Raw genomic sequence first — 26,667 nt, 5'->3', positions numbered from 1 at the left:
GCCCCCACGGCCCCCTGCTCCATTGCACCGCGCTGCGTTTGCACCGCGCCGCGTTTGCACCGTGCCGTGTTTGCACCGCGCTGCGTTTGCACCGTGCCGCGTTTGCACCGTGCCGCGTTTGCACCGTGCTGCGTTTGCACCCTGCAGCGGCCCAGGACGAGTTCTCCATCGCGCCGCTCGCCTGCCAGAAAAGCCCGCGCTCAGCTCGGCCCAAACGGTTTGTCAGCCAAAAAAAGTGGGAAAAAACGATTAAGCGATGAAAATGCCTTTCAGTAGTTTTTTTTCTCGAACGGTGCTGAGTTTAGCCCCAGGATGCAGCAGGGTTTCCTGCATTACGGGAGAAGCCCTGACGTGTTTGGGGGGTGCGTGGGGGTTTTTCCCCTTGGCCCTTCGGCGCAGGGGAGCCCATGCAAGCACCGGGCCGGCTCCGGCTCCGGCAGCGCCCCGGCGAGCACCGTGCTCCGGCACGGCCCCCGGAACCTGCCTGGCGCCGACGCCAGCCCTGCCTCATCTCGCTAAATTAGAGAGTCCTTCCATGCCATCTATTTTCTCTCTCCGGAGGCCCTTCAACACTGTAATCAAGTCACCTCGCTCCTATTTTTAGCAGGCTCGGCAGCGCGAGGGCTGGCGCTCTCGCCGTCGGAGCCTTCCTCCCTCCCTAGGATCGGTTTTAGGATTTTTCCCCAGTTTCTCAGCAGCGCTGGCAGCAGCAGGGTACATGCCCAGGGCAGTGCACGGCGCTGGGGACAGCCGGCGCGGTGGCGGGGACAGCCGGAGCACGGAACAGCCGGAGCACAGCACAGCTGGTGCTCGACACAGCCACCATGGGAAGGTGTCACACCGGAGCCAGGGTTAGCCCTAGCCCAGGTTATTCCTAGCCCTGGTTATCCCTAGCAGTGGTTAGCCTTAGCCCTGGTTAACCTGAGCCCAGGTTAGCCCTAGCCCTGGTTAGGCTTAGCTGAGGTTAGCTCTAGCCCTGGTTATCCCTAGCTGGGGTTATCCCTAGCCTGGGTTAGCCCTCGCCCAGGTTATCCATAGCCCTGGTTAGGCCTCGCCCAGGTTAGCCCTAGCCCTGGTTAGGCCTAGCCCAGGTTAGCCCTAGCCCAGGTTAACCTTGGCCCAGGTTAGCCCTACCTCTGGTTGGGCCTAGCCGGGGTTAGCCCTAGTGCAGGTTACCACTAGCTCAGGTTAACCCTAGCCAGGGTTATCGCTAGCCAGGGTTAGCCCTAGCTCTGGTTATCCCTAGTCCGGGTTAGGTCTAGCCGGGGTTAGCCCTAGCCTGGGTTAGCGTTAGCCTGAGTGAGCCCTAGCCCAGGTTAGCCCTAGCCCAGGTTATCCCTGGCCAGGGTTAGCCCTAGCTGGGGTTAGCCCTAGCCCTGGTTAGCCCTAGCCTGAGTTAGCCTTAGCCGGGGTTAGCCCTAGCCCAGATTAGCCTAGGCTTTGTTAGCCCTAGCGCTGGTTATCCCTAGCCGGGGTTAGCCCTAACCTGGCTTATCCCTAGGCCTGGTTATCCTTAGCCCAGATTAGCTCTAGCTGGGGTTAGCCCTAGACACGGTTAGCCCTAGCTGGGGTTATCCCTAGCTGGGGTTTGCGCTAGCCCAGGTTAGCCCTAGCCCAGGTTAACCTTGGCCCAGGTTAGCTCTACCTCTGGTTGGGCCTAGCCGGGGTTAGCCCTCGTGCAGGTTACCCCTAGCCCAGGTTATCGCTAGCCAGAGTTATCGCTAGCCAGGGTTATCCCTAGCCCGGGTTAGCCCTAGCTGGGGTTTGCCCTAGCCTGGGTTAGCCCTAGCCGGGGTTAGCCTTAGCCCAGGTTAGCCCTAGCGCAGGTTAGCCCTTGCCGGGGTTAGCCCTAGCCGGGGTTAGCCCTAGCCCTGGTTAGCCCTAGCCCTGGTTACCCCTAGTCCAGGTTAGCCCTAGCTGGGCTTAGCCCTAGCCCAGGTTATCCATAGCCCTGGTTACCCCTAGCCCTGGTTAGCCCTAGCGCTGGTTAGCCCTAGCCGGGGTTAGCCCTAGCTGGGGTTAGCCCTAGCCTGGGTTAGCCCTCGCCTGGGTTAGCCCCAGCCCAGGTTATCCATAGCCCTGTTTACCCCTAGCCCAGGTTAGCCCTAGCCAGGGTTATCCCAAGCCCTGCTTAGCCCTAGTGCAGGTTACCCCTAACCTTGGTTAGCCCTAGCTGCAGTTAGCCCTAGCCCTGGTTAGCCCTACCAGTGGTTAGACCTAGCTGGGGTAAGCCGTAGCCCAAGTCATCCCTATCCTGGGTTAGTCCTAGCCCAGGCTAGCCCTAGCCCAGGTTAGCCCCAGCCTAGGCTAGCCCTAGCTGGAGTTAGCCCTAGCCGGGGTTAGCCCTAGCCCTGATTATCCCTAGCCAGGGTTAGCCATAGGCTTGGTTAGCCCTAGCGCTGGTTATAGCTAGCCCGGGTTAGCCCTAGCCCGGGTTACCCCTTGCCCTGGTTAGCCCTAGCCCAGATTAGCCCTAGCTGGGGTTAGCCTTAGCCCTGGTTGTCCCTGGCCAGGGTTATGCCTAGGCCGGGTTAGCCCTAGCCCTGGTTAGCCCTAGCCCTGGTTAGCCCTAGCCGGGGTTATCCCAAGCCCTGCTTAGTCCTAGCTGGGGTTAGCCCTAGCCTGTGTTATCCCTAGCCAGGGTTAGCCCTAGCCAGGGTTATCCCTAACCCTGGTTATCCCTAGCCCTGGTGAGTCCTAGCCCTGCTTAGCCCTAGCCCAGGTTAGCCCTAGCGCAGGTTAGCCCTAGCCTGGGGTTATCCCAAGCCCTGCTTAGTCCTAGCTGGGGTTATCCCTAGCCGGGGTTATCCCTAGCCCGGGTTAACCCTAACCCTGGTCCGCCCTAGCTGCGGATAGCCCTAGCCCTGGTTAGCCATAGCACTGGTTATCCCTAGCCCTGGTTAGCCCTAGCTGGGGTTAGCCCTAGCACTAGTTAGCCCTAGCCCAGGTTAGTCCTTGCCGAGGTTATCCCTAGCCCATCTTAGCCCTAGCCCTGGTTAGCCCTAGCCTGGGTAAGCCCTAGCCGGGGTTAGCCCTAGCCCAGGTTAGCCCTAGCCTGTGTTATCCGTAGCCCGGGTTAGCCCTAGCCTTGGTTATCCCTAGCCCGGGTTATCCCTAACCGGGTTTAGCCCTAGCTTTGGTCAGCCCTAGTGCATGCTAGCCCTATCCGGGCTTAGCCCCAGCCCAGGTTAGCCCTAGCCCAGGGTTATCCCAAGCCCTGCTTAGTCCTAGCCGGGGTTAGCCCTAGCCCTGGTTAGTCCTAGCCCTGGTTAGCTGGGTTCATTCATGGCCGGGTTTATCCTTAGCTGGGGTTGTCCATAGCCAGGGTTATCTATACCCAAATTTATCCGTACCCGGGTTATCCCTATCTGGGTTTGTCTGTATCCGGCTTTATCCGTAGCCAGGTTATCCGTAGCTGGGGTTATCCCGAGGCCGAGTCATCCATACCTGGGCTTATCCGTAGCCGGGGTTATCCATGTCCGTCTGGATGGCCCGGCTGGCAGCGGGGCCCGAGGGCAGGGCCGGGCTGGGGCTGTTATGGGGATGCGGGATGGGGCCATCGGCTGGAGATGCCCGCTAACGCCTCGCTAATGGCCGGGGATGGGGGATTTCCTCGCTCGGGGCCATGCCCATCCCGTGCCGGCCTCTTCTCCCGCTGCCGGGCCCGAGGAGCCCCCTCTGCTCCCGTTCCCCCCCCCCAGCCCCAGCTTTTCCCGGTGCCGTTTGTGCCCCCCACACCCGCGGCCCCAGCGCCCCATCCCCTCCGTGCACCGCGGCCGCTGGCGGGGGTCCAGGGGGGCCGGGGGCCCACGGTGGGGGGGGGTAGGCACCCGCACAGGGGCCCTGCTGGCTGCCCCCATTCCCGGCCCCATCCCCATTCCCACACCCCGCTCCCCATCCCCAGTCCCCCTCTCCCAACCTCATTCCCACACCCCAGTCCCCATCCCCAGTCCCCATCTCCCATCCCCATGCCCCCCACCCCATTCTCCACTCCCCATCTCCATTCCCCATTTCCCATCCCCATTCCCACACCCCACTCCCCATCCCCAGTCTCCATCTCCCATCCTCACTTCCCATCTCCATTCCCCATTCCCCCCACCCCATTCCCCATCTCCCATCCCCATTCCCACACCCCATTCCCCATCTCCATTCCCCATTCCCCATTCCCATTCCCCCCACCCAGTTCCCCACCTCCCATCCCCATTCCCCCCCACCCCCCTTCCCCATTCCCCCCACCCCACTCCCCCTCCCCATCCTTGCTCCCCATCCCTGCTCCCCATCCCCACTCCCCATCCCCATTCTTTAGCCCCAACCCCCATCCCCATTCCCGCTCCCCATCCCCATTCCCTGCTCCCCATCCCTGTCCCCATTCCCACTCCCCATCCCCAGACACATCCCCATCCCATTCCCCATCTCCATCCCCATTCCCCCCCATTCCCTGCTCCCCATCCCCATCCCTCATCCCCATTCCCCATCCCCATCTCCATCCCCATTCCCCATCCCCATTCCCCATCCCCAGACACATCCCCATCCCCATTCCTCAGCCCCAACCCCCATTCCCACTCCCCATCCCCAGACACATTCCCATCTGATTCCCCATCTGCATCCCCATTCCCCCCCATTCCCTGCTCCCCATCCCCATCCCCATTCCTCATCCCCATTCCCCATCCCCATCTCCATCCCCATTCCCCATCCCCATCCCCATTCCCACTCCCCATCCCCAGACACATCCCCATCCCATTCCCCGTCTGCATCCCCATTCCCCTCCATTCCCTACTCCCCATCCCCATCCCCATTCCTCAGCCCCATTCCCGCTCCCCATCCCCATTCCCCGCTCCCCATCCCTGTCCCCATTCCCACTCCCCATCCCCAGACACATTCCCATCCCATTCCCCATCTGCATCCCCATTCCCCCCCATTCCCTGCTCCCCATCCCCATCCCCATTCCTCATCCCCATTCCCGCTCCCCATCCCCATTCCCCGCTCCCCATCCCTGTCCCCATCCCCATTCCCCAGCCCCAGACACATCCCCATCCCCATTCCTCAGCCCCAACCCCCATTCCCACTCCCCATCCCCAGACACATTCCCATCCGATTCCCCATCTGCATCCCCATTCCACCCCCATTCCCTGCTCCCCATCCCCATCCCCACTCCTCATCCCCATTCCCCACCCCCATCTCCATCCCCATTCCTCAGCCCCAGCCCCCATGCCCACTCCCCATCCCCATTCCCCAGCCCCAGCCCCATTCCCCATCTCCATCCCCATTCCACCCCCATTCCCTGCTCCCCATCCCCATCCCCACTCCTCATCCCCATTCCCCACCCCCATCTCCATCCCCATTCCTCAGCCCCAGCCCCCATGCCCACTCCCCATCCCCATTCCCCAGCCCCAGCCCCATTCCCCATCTCCATCCCCATTCCCCCCCATTCCCTGCTCCCCATCCCCATCCCTCATCCCCATTCCCCATCCCCATCTCCATCCCCATTCCCCATCCCCATTCCCCATCCCCAGACACATCCCCATCCCCATTCCTCAGCCCCAACCCCCATTCCCACTCCCCATCCCCAGACACATTCCCATCTGATTCCCCATCTGCATCCCCATTCCCCCCCATTCCCTGCTCCCCATCCCCATCCCCATTCCTCATCCCCATTCCCCATCCCCATCTCCATCCCCATTCCCCATCCCCATCCCCATTCCCACTCCCCATCCCCAGACACATCCCCATCCCATTCCCCGTCTGCATCCCCATTCCCCTCCATTCCCTACTCCCCATCCCCATCCCCATTCCTCAGCCCCATTCCCGCTCCCCATCCCCATTCCCCGCTCCCCATCCCTGTCCCCATTCCCACTCCCCATCCCCAGACACATTCCCATCCCATTCCCCATCTGCATCCCCATTCCCCCCCATTCCCTGCTCCCCATCCCCATCCCCATTCCTCATCCCCATTCCCGCTCCCCATCCCCATTCCCCGCTCCCCATCCCTGTCCCCATCCCCATTCCCCAGCCCCAGACACATCCCCATCCCCATTCCTCAGCCCCAACCCCCATTCCCACTCCCCATCCCCAGACACATTCCCATCCGATTCCCCATCTGCATCCCCATTCCACCCCCATTCCCTGCTCCCCATCCCCATCCCCACTCCTCATCCCCATTCCCCACCCCCATCTCCATCCCCATTCCTCAGCCCCAGCCCCCAGCCCCATTCCCACTCCCCAGCCCCATTCCCCATCCCCATTCCCGCTCCCCAGCCCCAGCCCCATTCCTCAGCCCCAGCCCCCAGCCCCATCCCCCGTCCCCAGCCCCGCCGCCCTCCCCACGGCCGCCCGCCGGCTTTGTCCCCCCCCCCCCCCCCCCCCCCCCCCCCCCGGCAGCCCCATCGCCGGGGGCAGCGGCCCATCCGCCCCTTTTGTGGCACCGCTCTGCAACACAAAGCGGCCCCTCAGCGCCGGCTCTGCATGACACAGCGGCGCAAAGGCGGCGCGTCCGGGGGTCCCGGGGGGGTCCCGGGGGGGTCCCGGGGGGGGTCCCGGGGGTCCCGGCGCCGGCGGGGCCTCCCCAGCCTCCGAGCACCCCCGTCCTGGCCGCGCTGCTGCCGGCCGCAGGGCCCGCAGGCTGGGTTTGGGGTGCAGGGCACCCCGAGCGCGTCCCGGGCACGGGCGGGTCTTGCTGAGTGCCGTCTCCCACCGCCACTTAACACCGGAGCAGCCCGCTCCCCGAAACCCGAGTGCTGCTGCTGTGCCAGGGAGGCAACCCGGTGCACCAAGCCGTGTCCGTGCTGCGGCTCAGCCAAAACCACCAGAAACGTGCCCAGATCTGAGACCCGACGGCCTGGACTAGGAGCCCAGACACCTCTGTATGCACCCAGACACCTTGGCGTGCACCTGGGCACCTCTGTGTGCACCTGGGCACCTCGGCATGCACCCAAGCACCTCTGCATGCACCTGGGCACCTCTGTGTGCACCTGGGCACCTTGGCATGCACCCAGACACCTCTGCATGCACCCGGGCACCTCTGTGTGCACCTGAGCACCTCTGTGTGCACCTGGGCACCTCTGCATGCCCCTGGCCACCTGTGTGTGCACCCAGACACCTCGGCGTGCACCCAGACACCCGTGTGTGCCCCTGGGCACCTCTGTGTGCACCCAGATGGCTCTGCATGCTCCCAGGCACCTCTGTGTGCACCTGGGCACCTCTGTGTGCACCCAGATGGCTCTGCATGCACCCGGGCACCTCTGTGTGCACCCAGACACCTTGGCATGCACCCAAGCACCTCTGTGTGCACTGGGGCACCTCTGTGTGCACCCAGATACCTCTGTGTGCACCCAGGCACCTCTGCATGCACCTGGGCACCTGTGTGTGCACCCAGACACCTCGGCGTGCACCCGGACACCCGTGTGTGCACCTGGGCACCTCTGTGTGCACCCAGATGGTTCTGCATGCACTTGGGCACCTCTGCATGCACCCAGACACCTCTGTGTGCACCCAGGCACTCTACATGCACCCAGACACCCTTGTGCGTGCCCAGGTGCCTCTGTGCGCACCCAGACACCTCTGCCTGGCCCTGGGCACCTCTGCATGCAGCTGGGCACCTCTGCATGCACCCAGGCACCTCTGCGTGCACCCGGGCACCTCTGCATGCAGCTGGGCACCTCTGCGTGCACCTGGGCACCTCTGCGTGCACCCAGGCAGCTCTGCATGCAGCTGGGCACCTCTGCATGCACCCGGGCACCTCTGCGTGCACCTGGGCACCTCTGCATGCAGCTGGGCACCTCTGCGTGCACCAGCCACCCCAGCCCTGGCACCAGGTGGGTGCAACCCCTCGGCCTCTCCCCGCGGGGAGTCGGGATGTGCGGGGGGGCTGCACAGGGCTGGCACAAGGCTCAGCCCTGGGGGGCCGAGTCGGTTGTTTTAGGGGAGCCAGAATAATGCCCCCGGTGTGAGGCAGGACGAGACTTCCCATGGAGAAGGGAGCTGTGGCAATAGGGAGACTTGGAAGAAGCAAGGTGCTGCCCTCCGCCTTCCCGTGGCAGCGAACCCAAGGCCAGCTCTGCTCCCAAATTCCTCCGTGCATCCGCCTGCCCTGCGTGGCTGAGAGGAGAGGTCAGCCAGCTCGCTACGGCCTTAAAACGTGGTGGCTCAAGGTGACAGGCCGGCTCTGTGACAGCCACCAGGGCAGGACCCGGGTTCGATGGCCGGCGGCTGCATTGCGGGCTCGCAGGAGAGCCCAGGCTGGTCGCGCGGTGGGGTTTGGCTTCGCTCCTGGTTGTCGCCCTGGCTGCTGCCGGTCCGTGCACGGGTCTTGGATGGGTGTCTGGGACCTGTTTTGGGTCGTTCTCATCCCGTGCAAGGAGCTCGCCGTGGCTTTGCTCCGGGCCGGCCCCACGCCGGAGATGTGCCGCGGGGCAGACGCCGCTGCAGCCTGCGGGCAGCTCCCGGCGCCGGGCTGAGCGCCGCCTCCGGCACCGGCCCAGGGGGGCTGGCGGGGCCACGAGGCCCCGGCCGCGGTACGGAGTCCACGGCGGCTTCGCCGGGACGAGGCGAGCGGGATCGGTGCTGCTCGGCTGGCTGTGCGGCCTGTGGACAGATGTTGCCTCCCGGATCCAGCTGTGCCGGGCCAAAAGGCCGCCGGCTCCAGCTGCCGGGCTCTGCCTTCGGCCAGCGGGGATGGCCCCTCGGTGCCGGAGGAGCTGCCGGCCGGGTCGGTCAGGGTGCGTGGGGCTCCAAACCGGGTCGGCTGGACCCGGAGCCGTGCAGTGCCCGTGTGCACAGACGGGCTGAACCGGGACGGCTGGTCCTGAAGCAGTGCGAGCTTACGTAGATGGGCTGAACTGGGACGGCTGGTCCCAGATCAGTACAAGTGTGCAAGGACGGGCTGAGCTGGGGCGGCTGGCCCTGGATCAGTGTGGGTGTGCAAGGACAGGCTGAAACAGGAGAGCTGGCCCTGGAGCAGTGTGAGTGTGCCTGTACAGGCCGAACCGGGGCGGCCAGTCCTGAAGCAGTGTGAGTGTGCACGGATGGGCTGAAACAGGGCGGCCGGTCCCAGATCAGTGCGAGTGTGCGCAGACAGGCTGAACCGGGACGAGTGGCCCCGGATTGGTGCAAGTGTGCACAGATGGGCTGAACCAGGGCGGCTGGTCCCAGACCAGTGCGAGTGTGCGCAGACAGGCCAAACCGGGGCGGCTGGTCCCGGATCAGTACAAGTGTGCACGGACGGGCTGAACCGGGATGGCTGATCCCGAAGCAGTGCGAGTGTGCACAGACGGGCTGAACCAGGGCCAGCCGATCAGTGCGAGTGTGCAAGAATGGGCCGAACCAGGACCGCTGGTCCCAGACCAGTGTGAGTGTGCAAGGACAGGCTGAAACAGGAGAGCTGGCCCTGGATCAGTGTGAGTGTGCAAGGACGGGCTGAAACAGGAGAGCTGGCCCTGGATCAGTGTGAGTGTGCCGGCACAGGCCGAACCGGGGCAGCCAGTCCTGAAGCAGCGTGCGTGTGCACGGACGGGCTGAACTGGGATGGCTGGTCCCAGATCAGTGCGAGTGTGCATGGATGGGCCGAACCGGGACGGCCGGTCCCAGCTCAGTGCAAGCGTGCCCGGCCGGGCCGAACCGGGACAGCTGGCCCCGGATCAGCACAAGCGTGCATGGACAGGCCGAACCGGGACAGCTGGCCCCGGATCAGCACAAGCGTGCATGGACGGGCCGAACCGGGACGGCCGGTCCCTGCGCTCCCCCCCGCATCCCCCCCCCGGAGCCGGGCGGCCCCCCGCGGAGCGCGGCGCGGCGCCGGCAGCCCCATGCCCGGGGGCTCGGGCCGCCCCCGCTTTTGTCCTGCTGCTCTGCAACACAAAGGGGCGCCGGGCGCGGTGCGGCGCGGCGCCGCGGCACAAAAGGCCGCGCTGCCCGGCGCCGGGCGGGAGCCGGGCCCGGCCGCGCCGCCGCGGGCCGAGCCGAGCCGGGCCGCGCCGCCGCGGGCCCGCCGAGCCCCGCCGCGCTGCCGCCGCGCCGCCCCGCAGGCCGCCGGGCACGGCCGGTGAGTACCGGCGACCGGGCCGGCACCGCGACCGGGGCAGCACCGAGCACGGGTGGGGAGCGGAGCCGCTGCTGCACGGCCCGCACCGGGACCGGGACCGGGACCGGAGCAGCATCGAGCCCGCACGGGGAGCGGCCTCGTTGCTGCACGGCCCGCACCGGGACGGGACCGGAGGAGCACCGAGCACGCACGGGGAGCGGAGCTCCGGGCAGCGGACCCGCTCCTGCACAGCCCTCACCGGAACCGGGACCGGGACCGGAGCCGGGGCCGGGGCAGCACCGAGCCCGGGCGGGGAGCAGTCCCGCTGCCGCACGGCAGCTCCGGGACCGGCCCGCTCCCCTCCGGTCCGCTCGCTGGCTCCCTCCCCGCTGCGGGCCGGGCCGGGCCGGGTGCTGGGCAGGGCTGCGCCGGGCCGCAGCGGTGAGGAGGGACCGGACCGGACCGGGTTGGGGCAGAAGGTGGCGGGTGAGGCCGGACCGGACCGTGCGGTGCCAGGGAGGAGGCGCCGGACCGGGGTAGAGCCGTGCCGGGGGGGTACTGGACCGGACCGTGCGTGCCGGGGAGGGGTGTTGGACCGGTCCGGACCGCGCCGGGGCAGAAGGTGACGGGTGAGGCCGGACCGGACCGTGCGTGCCGGGGAGGGATACTGGACCGGACTGTGCCGTGCCCAGGAGGGGTGTTGGACCGGACCGGACCGTGCATGCCGGGGAGGGGTGCTGGACCGGGCCGTGCAGTGCCGTGCCCAGGAGGGGAACTGGACCGGACCGGACCGTGCATGCCGGGGAGGGGTGCTGGACCGGACCGTGCAGTGCCGTGCCCAGGAGGGGAACTGGACCGGACCGGACCGTGCATGCCGGGGAGGGGTGCTGGACCGGACCGTGCAGTGCCGTGCCCAGGAGGGGAATTGGACCGGACCGGACCGTGCATGCCGGGGAGGGGTGTTGGACCGGACCGTGCAGTGCCGTGCCCAGGAGGGGAATTGGACCGGACCGGACCGTGCATGCCGGGGAGGGGTGTTGGACCGGACCGTGCAGTGCCGTGCCCAGGAGGGGAATTGGACCGGACCGGACCGTGCATGCCGGGAGGGGTGTTGGACCGGACCGTGCAGTGCCGTGCCGGGGAGGGGTGTTGGACCGTGCGGTGCCGGGGAGGGGTGCTGGACCGGGTCGTGCAGTGCCGTGCCGGGGAGGGGTGTTGGACCGTGCGGTGCCGGGGAGGGGTGCTGGACCGGACCGGACCGGACCGAACCGTGCCGGGGCCGGGGGGTCAGTGCTGGAGCGGGCCGAAGCCGGGAGCGGGTGCGGGCTGGGGCGGCCGGGGGCCGAGCCGTGCTTTGCCGGACCGGGCCGGGCCGAGCCGGGCAGGGGGCGGGGCATGGGGCGTGTCCGGGGGCGGGGCGTGCCCGGGCAGGGGGCGGGGCGTGCCCGGGGGGCGGGGCGGCCGCAGCCGGGCTGGCCCCTCGCCAGGCGCGCAGCCCCCTCCCCGCCGCAGCCAACCAGCCGGGCCGGGAGGGACCATGTGACCCGGAGTTCCCAGACAAAGAACCGCCGGCCGTGCCCCCGGCAGCGCGGCCCGGCCCGGCCCGGCCCGGCTCGGCCTGGCCCGGCCCGGCCCGGCCGCGGCGCCCGCATGGGTAGGTGGCCTGCGCGGGGCGGCCGCGGTGAGGGGCGCCGGCCCGGCCCAGGCGCACGGGTCTGGTCGGGGTCCGGTCCGGCTCGGCCCGGGCTCATGGGTCCAGCCGGGGTCCGGCCCGGCCCAGGCGCACGGGTCTAGTCCGGGTCTGGCCCGGCTCGGCCCAGGCGCACGGGTCCAGTCCAGGTATGGCCCGGGCCAGGCGCACGGGTCCAGTCCAGGTATGGCCTGGCCCAGGCGCACGGGTCTGTCCCGGGTATGGCCTGGCCCAGGCACATGGGTCCAGTCCAGCCTGGCCCAGGCGCACAGGTCCGGCCCAGTGCAACTTCCCTCGGCCCGGCACATCCCAGCCCCGTCCGGTCCCATGTGCTTGGACCCCGGGGGAGCTGGTGCCGGGGGAGGTAGACTGGGAACACAGGGACCAACGGGGAGGGCTGGCCTGGGAGCGGCGGTACCGGGAGGAGGCGTTTCTGCTGCCCCGGGGGGGGCATGGAGGGGGGGGTTCTGCCCCAGGGATGCTCGGGGCGCCAGGGACAGCCGGGCTGGGGGGCGGCGGAGGGGAAGGGCACGCGCCCGGGGTCCGGCAGCGCTCCACGGGGCAGCCGGGTCCCTCCGAGCATCCCCTGCGCGGTGAGGAAGAGGAGCGCGGTGTTCTTCTGGGTTGCCCAAGGAGCACGTGCTCCCCTTCGTGCCCCAGCAGTGGGCTTTCTGCAGCCTGGTCCCAGCCTGTCACCCCCTGTGCCACTGCGGGGACCCTGCCACCGGGCCCTCCAGACCCCGCGGGTGCTCCCTGGGCATCGCTGCCTCCACGCAGCGCCCCGACATCTCCCCGTCTCCTCCCGGCAGGCTGAGAAGAAGGCCAAGGTCATCGCCGTGATGAACGTGGTGGAGGAGACGCCGCGGGCCGAGCCCCAGAAGGAGGAGGAGGCCAGCCCCCCGGCCTCGCAGCAGCCCACGGACCCCGCCTCGCCCAACGTGGCCACCACGCCTGAGCCAGTGGTGGCCGACGCCGTGGACAAGAGCACGTCCAAGTCGGCCGACGACGAGCCCGAGTACGAGGTGAGCAAACGGGGATCCAGCGTCCTGCTCCACCACCCTCGCGCGTGCCGTGGCTTTGGTGCAAGCCCGAAGCCACCCCAGTCGCTCCTGTGGGGCTCTCGCGGGCCCCCGTTGCCCCCGCCGTGCTCCTGCAGTGCGGCCCGGCATCGCCCAGCCCCTGACTGCGCCTCCGTCTCTCCCCCCCGGCCCCGGCGCAGGACGGCCGAGGCTTTGGCATAGGCGAGCTGGTGTGGGGCAAGCTGCGCGGCTTCTCGTGGTGGCCCGGACGCATCGTCTCCTGGTGGATGACCGGCCGGAGCCGGGCGGCCGAGGGCACGCGCTGGGTCATGTGGTTCGGGGACGGCAAGTTCTCGGTGGTGAGTGGCATCGCCGGGTCCGGGTGGACCTGGTGGCCCCAGGGCCATCCCCTCCTTGCCCTCTCCTGCCTCCCTCCGTCCCCATTTCCCTTCCTTGGAAAAGGGGAACGGGGACGCGGCCGGCGTCTCACGGCCTCCCCGTCGCCGCAGGTCTGCGTGGAGAAGCTCCTGCCGCTCAGCTCCTTCTCCAGCGCCTTCCACCAGGCCACCTACAACAAGCAGCCCATGTACCGCAAAGCCATCTACGAGGTGCTGCAGGTGAGAGCCGCCCGCGCACGGCGGGCCGTGACGGTGACGGTGGCAGTGACGGTGACAGTGATGGTGACAGTGATGGTGACAGTGATGGTGACGGCCCGGGCCGTGGCTGCCTTCGCAGGTGGCGAGCAGCAGAGCGGGGAAGATCTTCCCCGCCTGCCCGGAGAACGACGAGACGGACACCTCCAAGGTGGTGGAGATCCAGAACAAGCAGATGATCGAGTGGGCGCTGGGCGGCTTCCAGCCGTCCGGCCCCAAAGGCCTGGAGCCCCCCGAAGGTGAGGAGCCGCCGCCGGCGGGGGCTGCATCCCTCATCCCCGACCTTTACCGCGGTGCCAACCCTCGCACCCCCCCCCCCGCCTCACACCTCCCCACCCGTGTTTCGCAGAGGAGCGCAACCCCTACAAAGAAGTTTACACGGAGATGTGGGTAGAGCCGGAGGCAGCCGCCTACGCCCCACCCCCGCCAGCCAAAAAACCCAGGAAAAGCACAACGGAGAAGCCCAAGGTCAAGGAGATCATCGACGAGCGCACCCGAGGTACCGTCCTCGCGCGGGGGACGTCCCCGGGCAGCGCGTGCCGGGGGTCCCGCGGGCGCCGGGGGGGAGCATCCCCTCTCCGCCGGCCCTGACCGCGGCTCTCCCTCCTCCAGAGCGACTCGTCTACGAGGTGCGGCAGAAGTGCAGGAACATCGAAGGTGAGGACGGAGCGGCTGCGGCCGCGGTTCCCCGTGGGGGACGTGAGCGTTCGCCCGGGGCGGTTGCAGGACGCGGATGAGCTGTCTCTCCATGGAGAGCCCCAAAATCCCCGTGTTTGGGCAAACCTGCTCCCACGGTGCTGGGCTCATCCTGTGCCCCGTGGTCCTGGCATTTTGGGGGCACGGAGCAGGCGGGCGGGCAGCGGCCGGCAGGGCAGGGATTTATTTGCAAAGCCTCCAAGGTAACTTTTCTCCCCTCCCGCCACCCAGATATCTGCATCTCCTGCGGGAGCCTCAACGTCACCCTGGAACACCCTCTATTTATCGGAGGAATGTGCCAAAACTGCAAGGTACGGAGGGGCCGGGCGGGACGCGGGGGAGCCGCGGCTGCCCTGCCTGGGGGGCCGCCCCGCGCTCACGGCCCCGCTCCCCCCAGAACTGCTTCTTGGAGTGCGCGTACCAGTACGACGACGACGGCTACCAGTCCTACTGCACCATCTGCTGCGGTGGCCGCGAGGTGCTCATGTGCGGCAACAACAATTGCTGCAGGTGGGCAACGGCTGCCGCGGGGCCCGGGCGCGCGGGGGTCCCGGCGTGGGGCTGGCGGGGGTCTCGGCGTGGGGCTGGGGGCTTGGGCAGCGCCGCGGGTCCCGCGTGGGGCTGCAGGTCCTGGCGGGTCTTGCGAGGAGATGGAGGTCTGCGGCTCCCATCAACGTCGCGCCGCATCCGGAGCAGGGGGGCTTTGCCGGGGGGGTCCCAGCAGGGGTGGAGGCCGGTCCCGCGGGTGACGGGCGCCCCGTCCCGCAGGTGCTTCTGCGTGGAGTGCGTGGACCTGCTGGTGGGCCCCGGGGCAGCCCAGGCGGCCATCAAGGAGGACCCCTGGAACTGCTACATGTGCGGCCATAAGGGCATCTACGGGCTGCTGCGGCGGCGGGAGGACTGGCCCTCCCGCCTCCAGATGTTCTTCGCCAACAACCACGACCAAGAGTTTGTGAGTGCCCCCCCCCCGCGCCGGCCCCCCGCGGCCCCCCCGGCCCTCCCCGCCGCCCTCACGCCCCGCTGTGCTCCCCCAGGACCCACCAAAGGTTTATCCGCCGGTGCCGGCCGAGAAGAGGAAGCCCATCCGAGTGCTCTCGCTCTTCGACGGCATCGCCACAGGTGGGTGGGAGCTGGTCCCGCCGCGGGATAACGGCGGGTTCGGGTGGGGTTTGGGCTGCACGGTGGAGGCGGGGGGGTGGGAACGTGTGCGGGGCCGGAGAGGGGTCGCTGCACGCACGAGGGTGTTGGGTGCAGCCAGCGTGTCCAGCTGGGACCGTCTTCGGGCCACCTACCCATCTCCTCGCGGTGGCACCAGGGAAGCCCCCTTAGAAGAGCGGCAGTGGGTGGGTCCCACCGCGGTCCCAGCCACGGGATAACGGTGGATTCGGCTGGGATTTGGGCTGCACGGTGGAGGCAGGGTGTGGGAATGCGTGCGGGGCCGGAGAGGGGTCCCTGCGCCCATCAGGGCAGCCAGCGTGTCCAGGCTTGGAGCTGGGGCCATCTCCAGCCACCTTCCCGTCTCCTCGCAGCGGCACCAGGGAAGCCCCCTTAGAAAAGCGGCACGTGCCCGGGGAAGGGGAGGCGGACGGCGCGGGGCTGGTGCGCGCCGAGCGATGCCGCGGGGAGGGGGGGGCCCGGGATGGCGGCCGCCCCCGTCCCCGCGCTCGGCTGACCCCGGCGCCGCTCCCCGGCAGGCCTGCTGGTGCTGAAGGACCTGGGCATCCAGGTGGACCGCTACATCGCCTCCGAGGTGTGCGAGGACTCCATCACCGTGGGCATGGTGAGGCACCAGGGCAAGATCATGTACGTCGGGGACGTCCGAAATGTCACCCAGAAACACGTACGTCCTGCCGGCCGGCCCTCCCCCTGCGGCTGCCCCCTCCCCGGGGACGGGGGGCACCTCGCCGACCCTGACCCCCTCGAGTCCTCCCCGTGCTCCCGCGCTCGGCCCAGGACCTTGCCGCGGTCTCTCCTGCAAGCCGGGACGTTGCCCCGCGTTGCATCCTCCCCGCCTGCCGGGTTGGCCGGGCAGCGGCCCCCCCGTCCCCCGGGGAAGCTCGGCAGCCCCCCTGGCTCACCCCGCGGGGCGCTTTCCCTTGTAGATACAGGAATGGGGCCCCTTCGACCTGGTCATCGGAGGAAGCCCCTGCAACGACCTCTCCATCGTCAACCCGGCCAGGAAGGGCCTCTACGGTAGGTGTCCGCCGGCCCCCGCGCCCCCCCGCCGCCCCCCCCCCCGGCGCTGACCCCGGCCCCCCGCTCTCTCCTGCCCAGAGGGCACCGGGCGGCTCTTCTTCGAGTTTTACCGCCTCCTGCACGAAGCCCGGCCCAAGGAGGGCGACGACCGGCCCTTCTTCTGGCTCTTCGAGAACGTGGTGGCCATGGGGGTGAGCGACAAACGGGACATCTCGCGCTTCCTCGAGGTGAGTGCCGCCGGTGCCCGAAGCGTCCCCCGGCTCCGGCGCTCGGATCCGGCCTAGAGCCGGCGCCGGAGGGTCCGTCCCGGTGCCGGAGGTGACCCCCCGCCGCTCTCTCCGCTTGCAGTCCAACCCCGTCATGATTGATGCCAAAGAAGTGTCTGCAGCGCACAGGGCACGGTACTTCTGGGGGAACCTCCCCGGGATGAACAGGTTGGTGAGGGGAGCCCGGGTGCCCCGGCCCGTGCCGGGCCCACGGCGCGGCCCCCCAGCGCCGCCGCCCGCCCCGCGCCCACCGCCCTCTCCGTGTCCCGCAGGCCGCTCGCCTCCACGGTCAACGACAAGCTGGAGCTGCAGGAGTGCCTGGAGCACGGCAGGATAGCCAAGGTCAGCGCCGCGCGCCGACGCCGCCGACGCCCCGGCGCGGGGTCCGCGGGGAGGGGAGGGCCGGGGGGGCGCGGAGCCCCGCGGCGTGCCGACCCCCTGCCTCTTGCAGTTCAGCAAAGTGCGAACCATCACCACTCGCTCCAACTCCATCAAGCAGGGCAAAGACCAGCATTTCCCCGTCTTCATGAACGAGAAGGAGGACATCCTGTGGTGCACGGAGATGGAGAGGTACCGCTGCCGGGGGCGGGCGCCGCCGGGGCCCCCCGCTCCGACGAGGGCTCTTCCGCCGCGCCGGGACGCGTCGGGCTCGGGATGCGGGGCGGAGGGTCGGGTCGCTGCCGGGCACGGCTCCTCCGAGACACGGGACCCTCATCCCATCCCGGCTCCATCCCGGCTCCATCCCGGGGCGATGGGGCTCCAGGCACCTCCCCGCATCCCAGCCCTTCCCGCGGGATGCAGCGCCCCGCGGTCCCCGCGCAGACCCTGCTCACCCTCCTCTTCCTCGGCCCCGCCGCCCCGCAGGGTCTTCGGCTTCCCGGTGCATTACACAGACGTGTCCAACATGAGCCGCCTGGCCCGGCAGAGACTGCTCGGCAGATCCTGGAGCGTGCCGGTGATCCGCCACCTCTTCGCTCCCCTGAAGGAATACTTTGCCTGCGTTTAAGAGACACGCACAGGAACTGGTGACGCGGAGCGAGTCCAACTAAACCATCCACGAGAAGTGAAAACGCGGAATGAGAGAAGAATCAGCACCCAGAAGAGAGACAGGATTTCACAGCCCCACCGGGATCTGGCACACGTCTCCCCGAGCGAAAGGGTTCGGTGTCCTCTCCTGAATTCCCAATGTTCAGCTTTTAGCCTATTTAAAAAAAAAAAAAAACACAAAAACAAAACAAAAAAAAACAAGCGAAAAAAAAAACCACAAAAACCAAAACCATTTTTTTGGGGGGTAAACCTTTTAATTTCCCGCTCTTTTCTGGCTGGGTTTTTCTGTTCGTTTGGTTTCTGCTTCTCGGAGCAGCGAGCGAGACGAGCCGCTTTCGCGAGCGCTGCTCCCGGAGGAGGGAACCGGCAGCGGGAAACCCCGGCCCGGAGAGGCGGGCGGACGGACGGACGGACGGACGGAGGGGACGGCCCCGCCGCTCCCGGCTCGCGCGTCGCCTCGGCCGGGGCGGCAGGCGCGGGAGGCGCTGGGCCGGCTCCGCGGCGCCGGGCCTCACTCTTTCCACCAGCACCATTCCTGGTGATACGGAGCAAACCCAACTCGCAGGGAAGCCAAGAACACACACACCACACACCACACGTTTTCTACAGTATTTTGGGTGCCTACCACACAGGATATCTTGAAGAAAGCAGATCCTAGAAGCCGCTGTTACCTCTTGTTTACAGTTTATATATATATGATAGATATGAGATATAGATATATATATATATAAAAGGTACTGTTACTACTGTACAACCTGACTTCATAATGGTGCTTACAAACAGCGGGGTGAGTCGAGACATCAGCTTCCATGTTGCCTTACGTGCCAGGCCTTTCCGGAGCCGTGCGGGAGGGGGCCGGGGCCAAGGGGTGGCGGAAAAGCCGGGGCCCCCGCCGGCGCGGCGCGGCGCGGGGCGGGAAGCCGTCTCCATCCCGAGTCATGCAATAACCTTTTTCTGTCCCCAAAGGAAAGCGCCTCCCTTCGCGGCTCCGGGCAGCGGCCGCCGTCCCGCCCTCCCCTCCCCGCCGCCGGCCGGGCCCTCGCGGGAGAACCGACGACACACAAACGTACTGGTGCTGTTCTGCGTACGTGGCCCCGGGGCGCCGGCCCCGGGGCGTCCCCGTCCCCCCCTCCCCGGGCCGCGGCCGCGCGGCGAGAGGCCGCTGCCGGCGCGCGTGTCCGTCCCTGCCGCGGCGCGCGGCGAGCCGGGCGCTGGCGCGGCGAGGCTGGTGCCGGCGCGGCGAGGTCGGTGCCGGTGCAGGTGCCCGTCTGCACCGCGGGCGCGCGGCGAGGCTGGTGCCAGTGTGGCGAGGTTGGTGCTGGTGCAGCGAGGTTGGTGCCGGTGCAGGTGCCCATCTGCACCCCGGGGTGCACGGTGAGGCTGGTGCTGGCATGGCGAGGTTGGTGCTGGTGCAGATGCCCATCTGCGCTCCGGGGTGCACGGTGAGGCTGGTGCTGGCATGGCGAGGTTGGTGCTGGTGCAGGTGCCCATCTGCACCCCGGGGTGCACGGTGAGGCTGGTGCTGGTGCAGATGCCTGTCTGCACCCTAAGGTGCACGGTGAGGTTGGTGCTGATGCAGATGCCTGTCTGCACCCTAAGGTGCACGGTGAGGTTGGTGCCAGTGCAGGTGCCCATCTGCACCCTAAGGTGCACGGTGAGGTTGGTGCTGATGCAGATGCCTGGCTGCACCCCGGGGTGCACAGTGAGGCTGGTTCTGGTATGGCGAGGTTGGTGCTGGTGCAGGTGCCCATCTGCGCTCCGGAGTGCACGGTGAGGCTGGTGCCGGTGCAGATGCCCGTCTGCACCATGAGGTGCACGGTGAGGCTGATTCTGGCACAGCCAGGTTGGTTGGTGCTGGTGCAAATGCCCATCCGCACCACGAGGTGCACGGTGAGGCCAGTGCCGGCATGGCAAGGTTGGTGCCGGTGCAGATGCCCGTCTGCACCCGGGGTGCACGGTGAGGTTGGTGCCGGTGCAGATGCCCGTCTGCACCCCGGGTGCCTGGAGGGGCTGGTGCTAGCGCAAAGGGGCCGATGCCGGTGCAGACGCCCGTCTCTGCCGCGGGGCGCACGGCGAGGTTGATGCCAGCACGGAGAGGCCGGTGCCGGCGCGGTGACGCTGATGGTGGCGTGTTGAGGCTGGTGCCGGGGCAGAGGCCGCTCGGGGCGAGCGGGCTGCTCCCTCCCGCGCCTGCCTGCTGCTGCCTGCAGGTGCTGCCTGCCGGGGCGGCGCGGGGCCGGCTCCCCCGGCACAGGGTGCTGCAAAAACCGGGCTGGGGCCGCGAGCCGGGGGGGCCGCGGCGGGGCCGAGCCCGGCAGGGATGCAGGCAGGGAGGCAGGCAGGGCGGATGCGAGAGCGGGGCCGGGAGCCGGAGGGGCCGGGAGGCGTGTGTGGGCTGCGGGCCCTGGTGCTACATCCCGGGCGCTGGTGCTACATCCGAGCGCGCGGCCGGGCCGGTCGGTCGGCGGCGATGGCAACGGGGCCGTGCCAGGCGCCGGGCGGGCAGGGACGGTGCCGGGGGCCGTGTGCCCCCCTCGGTGGCCGTGCCCAGGGCCCCCGGCAGCTCGCCGGCTCCCCGCGCTCTGTCCTCGGGTTGGACTTCTTTTGCTGCACGGGGCTGTTCAGGGAGCCGTTTTCCTCCTTTCCGAGCGTGCTTTCGACGCGGACTAAGCAATCCTCTCCCATCGGCGTTCACCGGGCCCTGCCGCCCGCGGTGCCCTGCACCGGGGCCGTCCCAGCCCCCCCTTTCCCACAGGCATGGCACCCCCTGCCCGCTCCTGCCGCGGGGTCGCACGGCTTTGCAAGGCGCTCAGCACCCTGCGGCGTTGCACCGCTTTGCAAGGTGCTCCACCGCTTTGCAAGGCGCTCAGCACCCTGCGGCGTTGCACCGCTTTGCAAAGCAGCTCCCCGGCGTTGGCAGATGCCGCGGGGCACCGCTGGGTCGGCGCGGGCTCCTCCGCCGCGGAGCAGGGACACGGGGCATCGCCGCGCCGGGGCGGCCGCATCGGGCACCGGCGCGGGAGAAGCCGCGGGGACTGGTGCTAAGGCGCGGGGGAGGCTCGGAGGGTCTCCGGCCCCCGTCGCCGTCTCTTCCTCTAACTGTGAATGGTGCCGGGGTGCCCGTGGGGCGCCCGTGGGGCGGGCGCCGAGGCCGGCCGCGCCGCCGGCCGCTCGCTGCGGGGTGCTGGCTAATTCGCAGCGAGCCGCGCCGGCGGCCCCCGGGGCCGCGCAGGGTGCTCGGAGCGGTGCTAGGACCTGAGGAGGCGGTGGCGGGGGGGGGGCAGCTGCAGGGCCCCCCCGTCCCGCCGTCGCGCTGGTGCTAAGAGGGGTTGAAGGCCCCGTTTAACTGTGCGCGGGGGTTTTCTCGAGGGCGTCTCGGCCGCGGGGCGCTGCGGGCCCGGCTGGGCACCAGCTGGCTGAGCTGGGTCTTTTGCTAAAGGAGGGAGGCAGGATGAGGCCCGTGCGCCTCCCGGCCCCAGGCAGCTCTGAGCCGCCGTCCGCAGGCTCCGGCTTGGCTCCGGGCCTGGGTCCCGCGTGGTCGCACAGCGCCGGGTGTAGGGCTTGCGCGGTGCTGCGGTGCCGGGTGTAGGGCTTGCATGGTGATGCAGAGCTGGGTGCCGGTCTTGCACAGCCCTGCAGAGCCGGGTGTAGGGCTTGCACGGTGCTGCTGTGGTGGGTGCCAGTCTTGCACAGCCCTGCAGAGCCGGGTGCCAGTCGTGCATGGTGCTGCAGAGATGGGTGCAAGTCTTGCACGGCCCTGCAGAGCCGGGTGTAGGTCTTGCACGGCCCTGCGGAGATGGGTGCTGGTCTTGCACAGCACTGCAGAGCCGGGTGCCAGTCGTGCATGGTGCTGCAGAGATGGGTGCAAGTCTTGCACGGCCCTGCAGAGCTGGATGCCAGTCTTGGCACAGCCCTGCAGAGCTGGGTGCCGGTCTTGCATGGCACTGCAGAGACGGGTGCAAGTCTTGCACGGTGCTGCAGAGCTGGGTGCCAGTCTCATGTGGCCCTGCATTGCCGGGTGCAAGACTTGCACTGCCCTGCAGTGCCGGCTGCCAGTCTTGCAGGTCCCTGCAGCGCAGGGTGCCACTCTCGTGTGGCCCTGCAGCGCCGGGTGCAAGACTTGCATGGCCCTGCAGTGCTGGGTGCCAGTGTTGCATGGCCCTGCAGCGCTGCGTGCACGTGGCACATGGCCTTGCAGCGCTGGGTGCAAGACTTGCATGGCCCCGCAGCACTGGGTGCAAGACTTGCATGGCCCCGCAGCGCCGGGTGCAAGACTTGCGCCGCCCCGCAGCGCTGGGCGCGGGTGGCACGTGTCCCCGCGGCGCCGGGTGCCAGCCTCCCGTGTGCCCGCCGTGCCGCGCGCGGGTCCCGCGCCGGGAAGCAGGTTCCTGCCGCTCCACAACTGGAAAGGCGCCCGGGCGCCCGGCCTTCGGGGACACGCCGCCGTCCCCCCCCGCAGCCGCCGGGTCGTCGGGGGGGCCGTGGGGGCGCGTGGGGGAAAGAGTTCAGTTTTTAACGTACCCGACTCACATCTTTTTTTAAAACAAACAGGCAAATTTTGTTGCACAGCCCTAGATTTAAACAGAAAAAAATAAAAAAAAAAAAACAAAAAGCCTAAATTCCTTAAGATCCGCCGAGGGAGTAGGTGAAAAACACGGTGCTAAAACATTTTATTAAAAATATATATTGTTAAATTAAGTCTGCTGTCTGGACAATGACTGTTTGTTTTGTTTTCTTGTAGTGGAGTTTCAAAGAGCACTATTATTTTACTCTTATATATTATTATTAAAAAAAAAAACAAAAAACAAAAAGGCATTTTAACTTTGTACTTGAAAACTAAATGAGAGATTTCATGTGTTTTAGCCTAGACATTGAAGTAGCTGACGCTTAACTATTTGTGGGGAATCATGTATCCATACCGAGGAATAAACGCGTAGCGACTCTGGTGCCCTCCTGTCCGTATGATTTGGCTCCCGCGCCCCGACCACATTCCACGCGCCCCGGCCGCGCCGCCCCCACGATAATCTCTGCTCCCAGCATCCTTCAGCTGCTGTTGATCCCTTGTTGTTATTTTTTTTTATTATTATTTTTCTCGGTTTGGTCCTTTTTTTCGTCGTTTTGGTTTTTTTTTTTTTTTTTTTTAATTTTAGGGTCGCTTCTCTATTTATTGACGATAAATACTGTACATTTCACCGTATGGTTCTGGCCCGCGGCGGGCTTGCCCGGCACTCTGTTGTATCTGTGTAAGTATTGCTCGTGACATAGCTGTTATGAACTAATTAAAAGGTCAATGCGTGCAGCAGATGTAGAAAGTCTGTCCGTTCCGCTTTCATCCCATCTTCCTTTTTTTTCTTTGGTGCCCGGAAGACTATAATAAAGACAAGCTCCTTTCTAATGTACTTGTGCTGGAGAACACTTGAATAAATGTACTGTTTTTGTGCAAAAAAAAAAAAAAAAGAGGAAAAAAAAAAGAGAAAAACCTCCCCACGGTCCTGTGCTTTGTGTCGCCGGCGGGCGCGCGGGGCGGGGGCGGCGAGCCGCCGTCCGGGGTCTCCAACCGCGGCCGCCCGTGGGAGGGAGCCGGGGGGGTCACGGGGGGCACCCGGGGTGCAGGAGGTCCCAGCACAGGAGATGGTGATGGACCCCCCCCCTCCATGGTGACCTCCTGGGGACGGGTCCCAGCACAGGAGATGGTGATGGACCCCCCCCCTCCATGGTGACCCCCTGGGGACGGGTCCCAGCACAGGAGATGGTGATGGACCCCCCCTGCCATGGTGACCTCCCAGAGATGGGTCCTGGCGCAGGCAGGGGACATGATGGAGCCCCCCCAGGGTGATGTCCCGGGGACGCGTCCCAGCACGGGCAGGAGATGGTGGTGGACTCCCCCCATGGTGACCTCCCGGGGATGGGTCCCAGCACGGGCAGGGGATGTGATGGAGCCCCCCCCCCCGGGGCAACCTCCTGGGGACGGGTCCTGGCACGGGCAGGGGAAATGATGGACCCCCCCACCACCACCACCAAGGCGACCTCCTGGGGATGGGTCCCAGCACAGGAGATGGTGATGGACCCCCCCTGCCATGGTGACCTCCCGGGGATGGGTCCTGGCGCAGGCAGGGGACATCATGGAGCCCCCCCAGGGTGATGTCCCAGGGACAGGTCCCAGCACGGGCAGGGGACATGATGGACCCCCCCCATGGTGAGCTCCTGGGGACGGGTCCCAGCACGGGCAGGGGACATGATGGACCCCCCCCCCATGGTGACCTCCTGGGGATGGGTCCCATCATGGGCAGGGGACGTGATGGACCCCCCCCCATGGTGACCTCCTGGGGATGGGTCCCAGCATGGGCAGGGGACATGATGGAGCCCCCATGGTGACCTCCCAGGGACGGGTCCTGGCACAGGAGATGGTGATGGACCCCCCCATGATGACCTCCTGGGGATGGGTCCTGGCACAGGCAGGAGATGGTGATGGACCCCCCCCCCCCATGATGACCTCCTGGGGACAGGTCCTGGCACGGGCAGGGGACGTGATGGAGCCCCACCACCACCACCACCAGCACCCAAGGCGACCTCCTGGGGACGGGTCCCAGTACAGGAGATGGTGATGGACCCCCTCTCCCCCCCCATGGTGACCTCCCAGGGACACGTCCCGGCACGGGCAGGAGATGTCGTGGAGCCCCCCATGGTGACCTGGGGACGGGTCCCAGCATGGGCAGGGGAGGGTGACAGAGCCATTGGCACACATCTGCCAAGGGTAAATCACGGCGTGGTTGCATTCCCCAACGAAGCAACTGGATCCGTGGGCAACAGGGCTTGGGGAGGACGGGGACGACATCGCCGTCCCGCGGGACCCCTGGGACCAGCGCAAAGCCCTGCCCTGGGAAGGACGAGCCCCGGCAGCCCCGGGGCTGGGGATGGGTGGGCAGGGGAGCGGCGCCGCGGGAGGCCCGGGGGGGCTCGGCAGACACGAGCCCACCGTGTGCCAGCAAGCAGTGCCCTGGCCACCAGCGTGCGGGCGGCAGGACCAGCACCACGGCCAGGAGATGCAGGGAAACGGTGAGCTCCCTTGCTCGGCACCGTGACACTACGTCCGAGTACCGTGTCCAGCTCGGGACCCCCTGCCCCGGTACCGGAGCGACGTGGCCTCGCTGGCGCAGAGGCCGCCACGATGTCCTGCTGGTGCCCACCAAGGCGGTGGTGCAGCAAACAGGCCGGGCACGGGCCGCACCAGCGCAGCTCAGACAGGGTGCAAGGGAAAGGGGGGCCCAGCGAGGCCGGGGGGCCTCTGTGCTCGGCGGCTGCACCGAGCAGCCCGGGGCGCTCAGCCCCCGCCACCTTGGGCAGGGGGGAGGACGGGGGACGACCGGCGCCTCTGTCCCACCCGAACTGCCCTGCAGCTTCCCAGGGACACTGCAGCAGCACACCCCAGCAGAGAGGTACTGGGTGCTGCTGGGTGCTGCTGGGCTGTGCTGGGCACTGCTGGGCTGTGCTGGGCACTACTGGGTGCTGCTGGGCTGTGCTGGGCACTGCCAGGCAATACTGGGCATGGCTGGGCGCTGCTGAGCTGTGCTGGGCACTCCTGGGCACTATTGGGCTGGGCTCTGCTGGGTGCTGCTGGGCACTGCTGGGCTGTGCTGGGCACTACTGGGTGCTGCTGGGTGCAGATGGGCAATACTGGGTGCTCCTGGGCACTGCTGGGCTGTGCTGGGCATTGCTGAGTGCTGCAGGTGCTGCTGGGCTGCACTGGGCACTGTTGGGCTGTGCTGAGCTGTGCTGGGCACCACTGGGTGCTGCTGGGCACTGCCAGGCAATACCAGGCATAGCTGGGTGCTGCTGGACTGTGCTGGGCTGCGCTGGGCACTGCTGGGTGCTCCTGGGCACTGCTGGGCTGTGCTGGGCACGGCTGGGTGCTGATGGAACTACTGGGTGCTGCTGGGCTGCACTGGGCTGTGCTGAGCTGGGCTGAGCTGAGCTGGGCACTGCTGGGCTGTGCTAGGCACTGCCAGGCAATGCTGGGCACGGCTGGGTGCTGCTGGGCTGTGTTGGGCACTGCTGGGTGCTGCCGGAACTCCTGGGTGCTGCTGGGCTGCACTGGGCACTGTTGGGCACTTCCAGGCAATACTGGGCACAGCTGGGTGCTGCTGGGCTGTGCTGGGCACTGCTGGGTGGGCACTGCTGGGCTGAACTGGGCATTGCTGGGTGCTGCTGGGCTGTGCTGGGCACTACTGGGTGCTCCTGGGCAATACTGGGTGCTCCTGGGCATTGCTGAGTGCTGCTGGAACTACTGGGTGCTGCTGGGCTGCACTGGGCAGTGTTGGGCTGTGCCGAGCTGGGCTGAGCTGTGCTGGGAGCTGCTGGGCTGGGCTGGGCACTGCCAGGCAATACTGGGCACAGCTGGGTGCTGCTGGGCTGGGCTGGGCTGGGCTGGGCACTCCTGGGCTCTGCTGGGCTCTGCTGGGCACTCCAGTGTGCTCCTGGGTGCTGCTGGGCACTGCTGGGTGCTGCTGGGCTGAGCTGTGCTGGGCACTACTGGGCAATACTGGGCATAGCTGGGCTGTGCTGAGCTGGGCTGGGTGCTCCTAGGCACTGCTGGGCTGTGCTGGGTGCTGTTGGGTGCTTCTGGGCTGTGCTGAGCTGGGCTGGGTGCCCCCAGGCACTGCTGGGCTGTGCTGGGCACTACTGGGTGCTGCTGGGCTGTGCTGGGCTGTGCTGGGTGCTCCTGGGCACTGGGCACTGGGCGCTGCTGGGCGCTGCTGGCTCCTGGGTGCTGGGCTCTGCTGGGCACTGGGCAGTGCCCAGGCAGTGGGTGCAGCGAAGGGGCGCTGGGTGCAATGGGGGGTCCCAGGGTAGGGGGATGCGATGGGGGTGCAGTGGGGGGTCTCAGGGTGCACTGGGGGGGGTGCAGTGGGAGGTGTGAGGGTGAAGGCGGGGGTGCAGTGGGGGTGCAGTGGTCAGTCCCAGGATGTGGGGAGGTGGGATGGGAGCTATGGGGGGAGGATGCAGTGGGGGGTCCCAGGGTGCAGTGGAGCTGCAGTGGGAGGCACAGCGGGGGGTGCAGGGGGGGGTGCAGTAGAGGCTCCCAGGG

The 26,667-nt window shown here is 67.6% G+C and overlaps 2 protein-coding genes across 3 annotated transcripts in view; one reads left to right on the top strand and one right to left on the bottom strand.

Moving 5' to 3' along the window:
* Positions 1 to 22,530, top strand: part of DNMT3A (DNA methyltransferase 3 alpha) — a 53,688-nt gene extending 31,158 nt beyond the window's left edge. For both annotated transcript variants that reach the window (XM_064508180.1, XM_064508179.1), the window contains exons 7-23: positions 12,515 to 12,727; positions 12,925 to 13,083; positions 13,234 to 13,341; positions 13,460 to 13,616; positions 13,727 to 13,876; positions 13,990 to 14,034; positions 14,305 to 14,384; positions 14,471 to 14,583; positions 14,842 to 15,025; positions 15,108 to 15,192; positions 15,768 to 15,913; positions 16,176 to 16,266; positions 16,348 to 16,496; positions 16,618 to 16,703; positions 16,808 to 16,877; positions 16,987 to 17,105; positions 17,400 to 22,530. In XM_064508180.1, the coding sequence (XP_064364250.1) occupies positions 12,515 to 12,727; positions 12,925 to 13,083; positions 13,234 to 13,341; positions 13,460 to 13,616; positions 13,727 to 13,876; positions 13,990 to 14,034; positions 14,305 to 14,384; positions 14,471 to 14,583; positions 14,842 to 15,025; positions 15,108 to 15,192; positions 15,768 to 15,913; positions 16,176 to 16,266; positions 16,348 to 16,496; positions 16,618 to 16,703; positions 16,808 to 16,877; positions 16,987 to 17,105; positions 17,400 to 17,541 (2,097 nt within the window). In that variant the 3' untranslated portion in view covers positions 17,542 to 22,530. The remainder of the gene's footprint in view (positions 1 to 12,514; positions 12,728 to 12,924; positions 13,084 to 13,233; positions 13,342 to 13,459; positions 13,617 to 13,726; positions 13,877 to 13,989; positions 14,035 to 14,304; positions 14,385 to 14,470; positions 14,584 to 14,841; positions 15,026 to 15,107; positions 15,193 to 15,767; positions 15,914 to 16,175; positions 16,267 to 16,347; positions 16,497 to 16,617; positions 16,704 to 16,807; positions 16,878 to 16,986; positions 17,106 to 17,399) is intronic.
* HADHB (hydroxyacyl-CoA dehydrogenase trifunctional multienzyme complex subunit beta) overlaps positions 1 to 26,667 on the bottom strand; it is a 644,785-nt gene that overhangs the window by 536,999 nt on the left and 81,119 nt on the right. The gene's annotated exons all lie outside the window — the stretch shown is intronic.

The sequence above is a fragment of the Dromaius novaehollandiae genome, chromosome 3, assembly GCF_036370855.1.
Source record: "Dromaius novaehollandiae isolate bDroNov1 chromosome 3, bDroNov1.hap1, whole genome shotgun sequence".
NCBI classification, from domain to species: domain Eukaryota; kingdom Metazoa; phylum Chordata; class Aves; order Casuariiformes; family Dromaiidae; genus Dromaius; species Dromaius novaehollandiae.
Note: the sequence above shows the minus strand (reverse complement) of the source record. Positions and strands in the feature narration are given on the sequence as shown.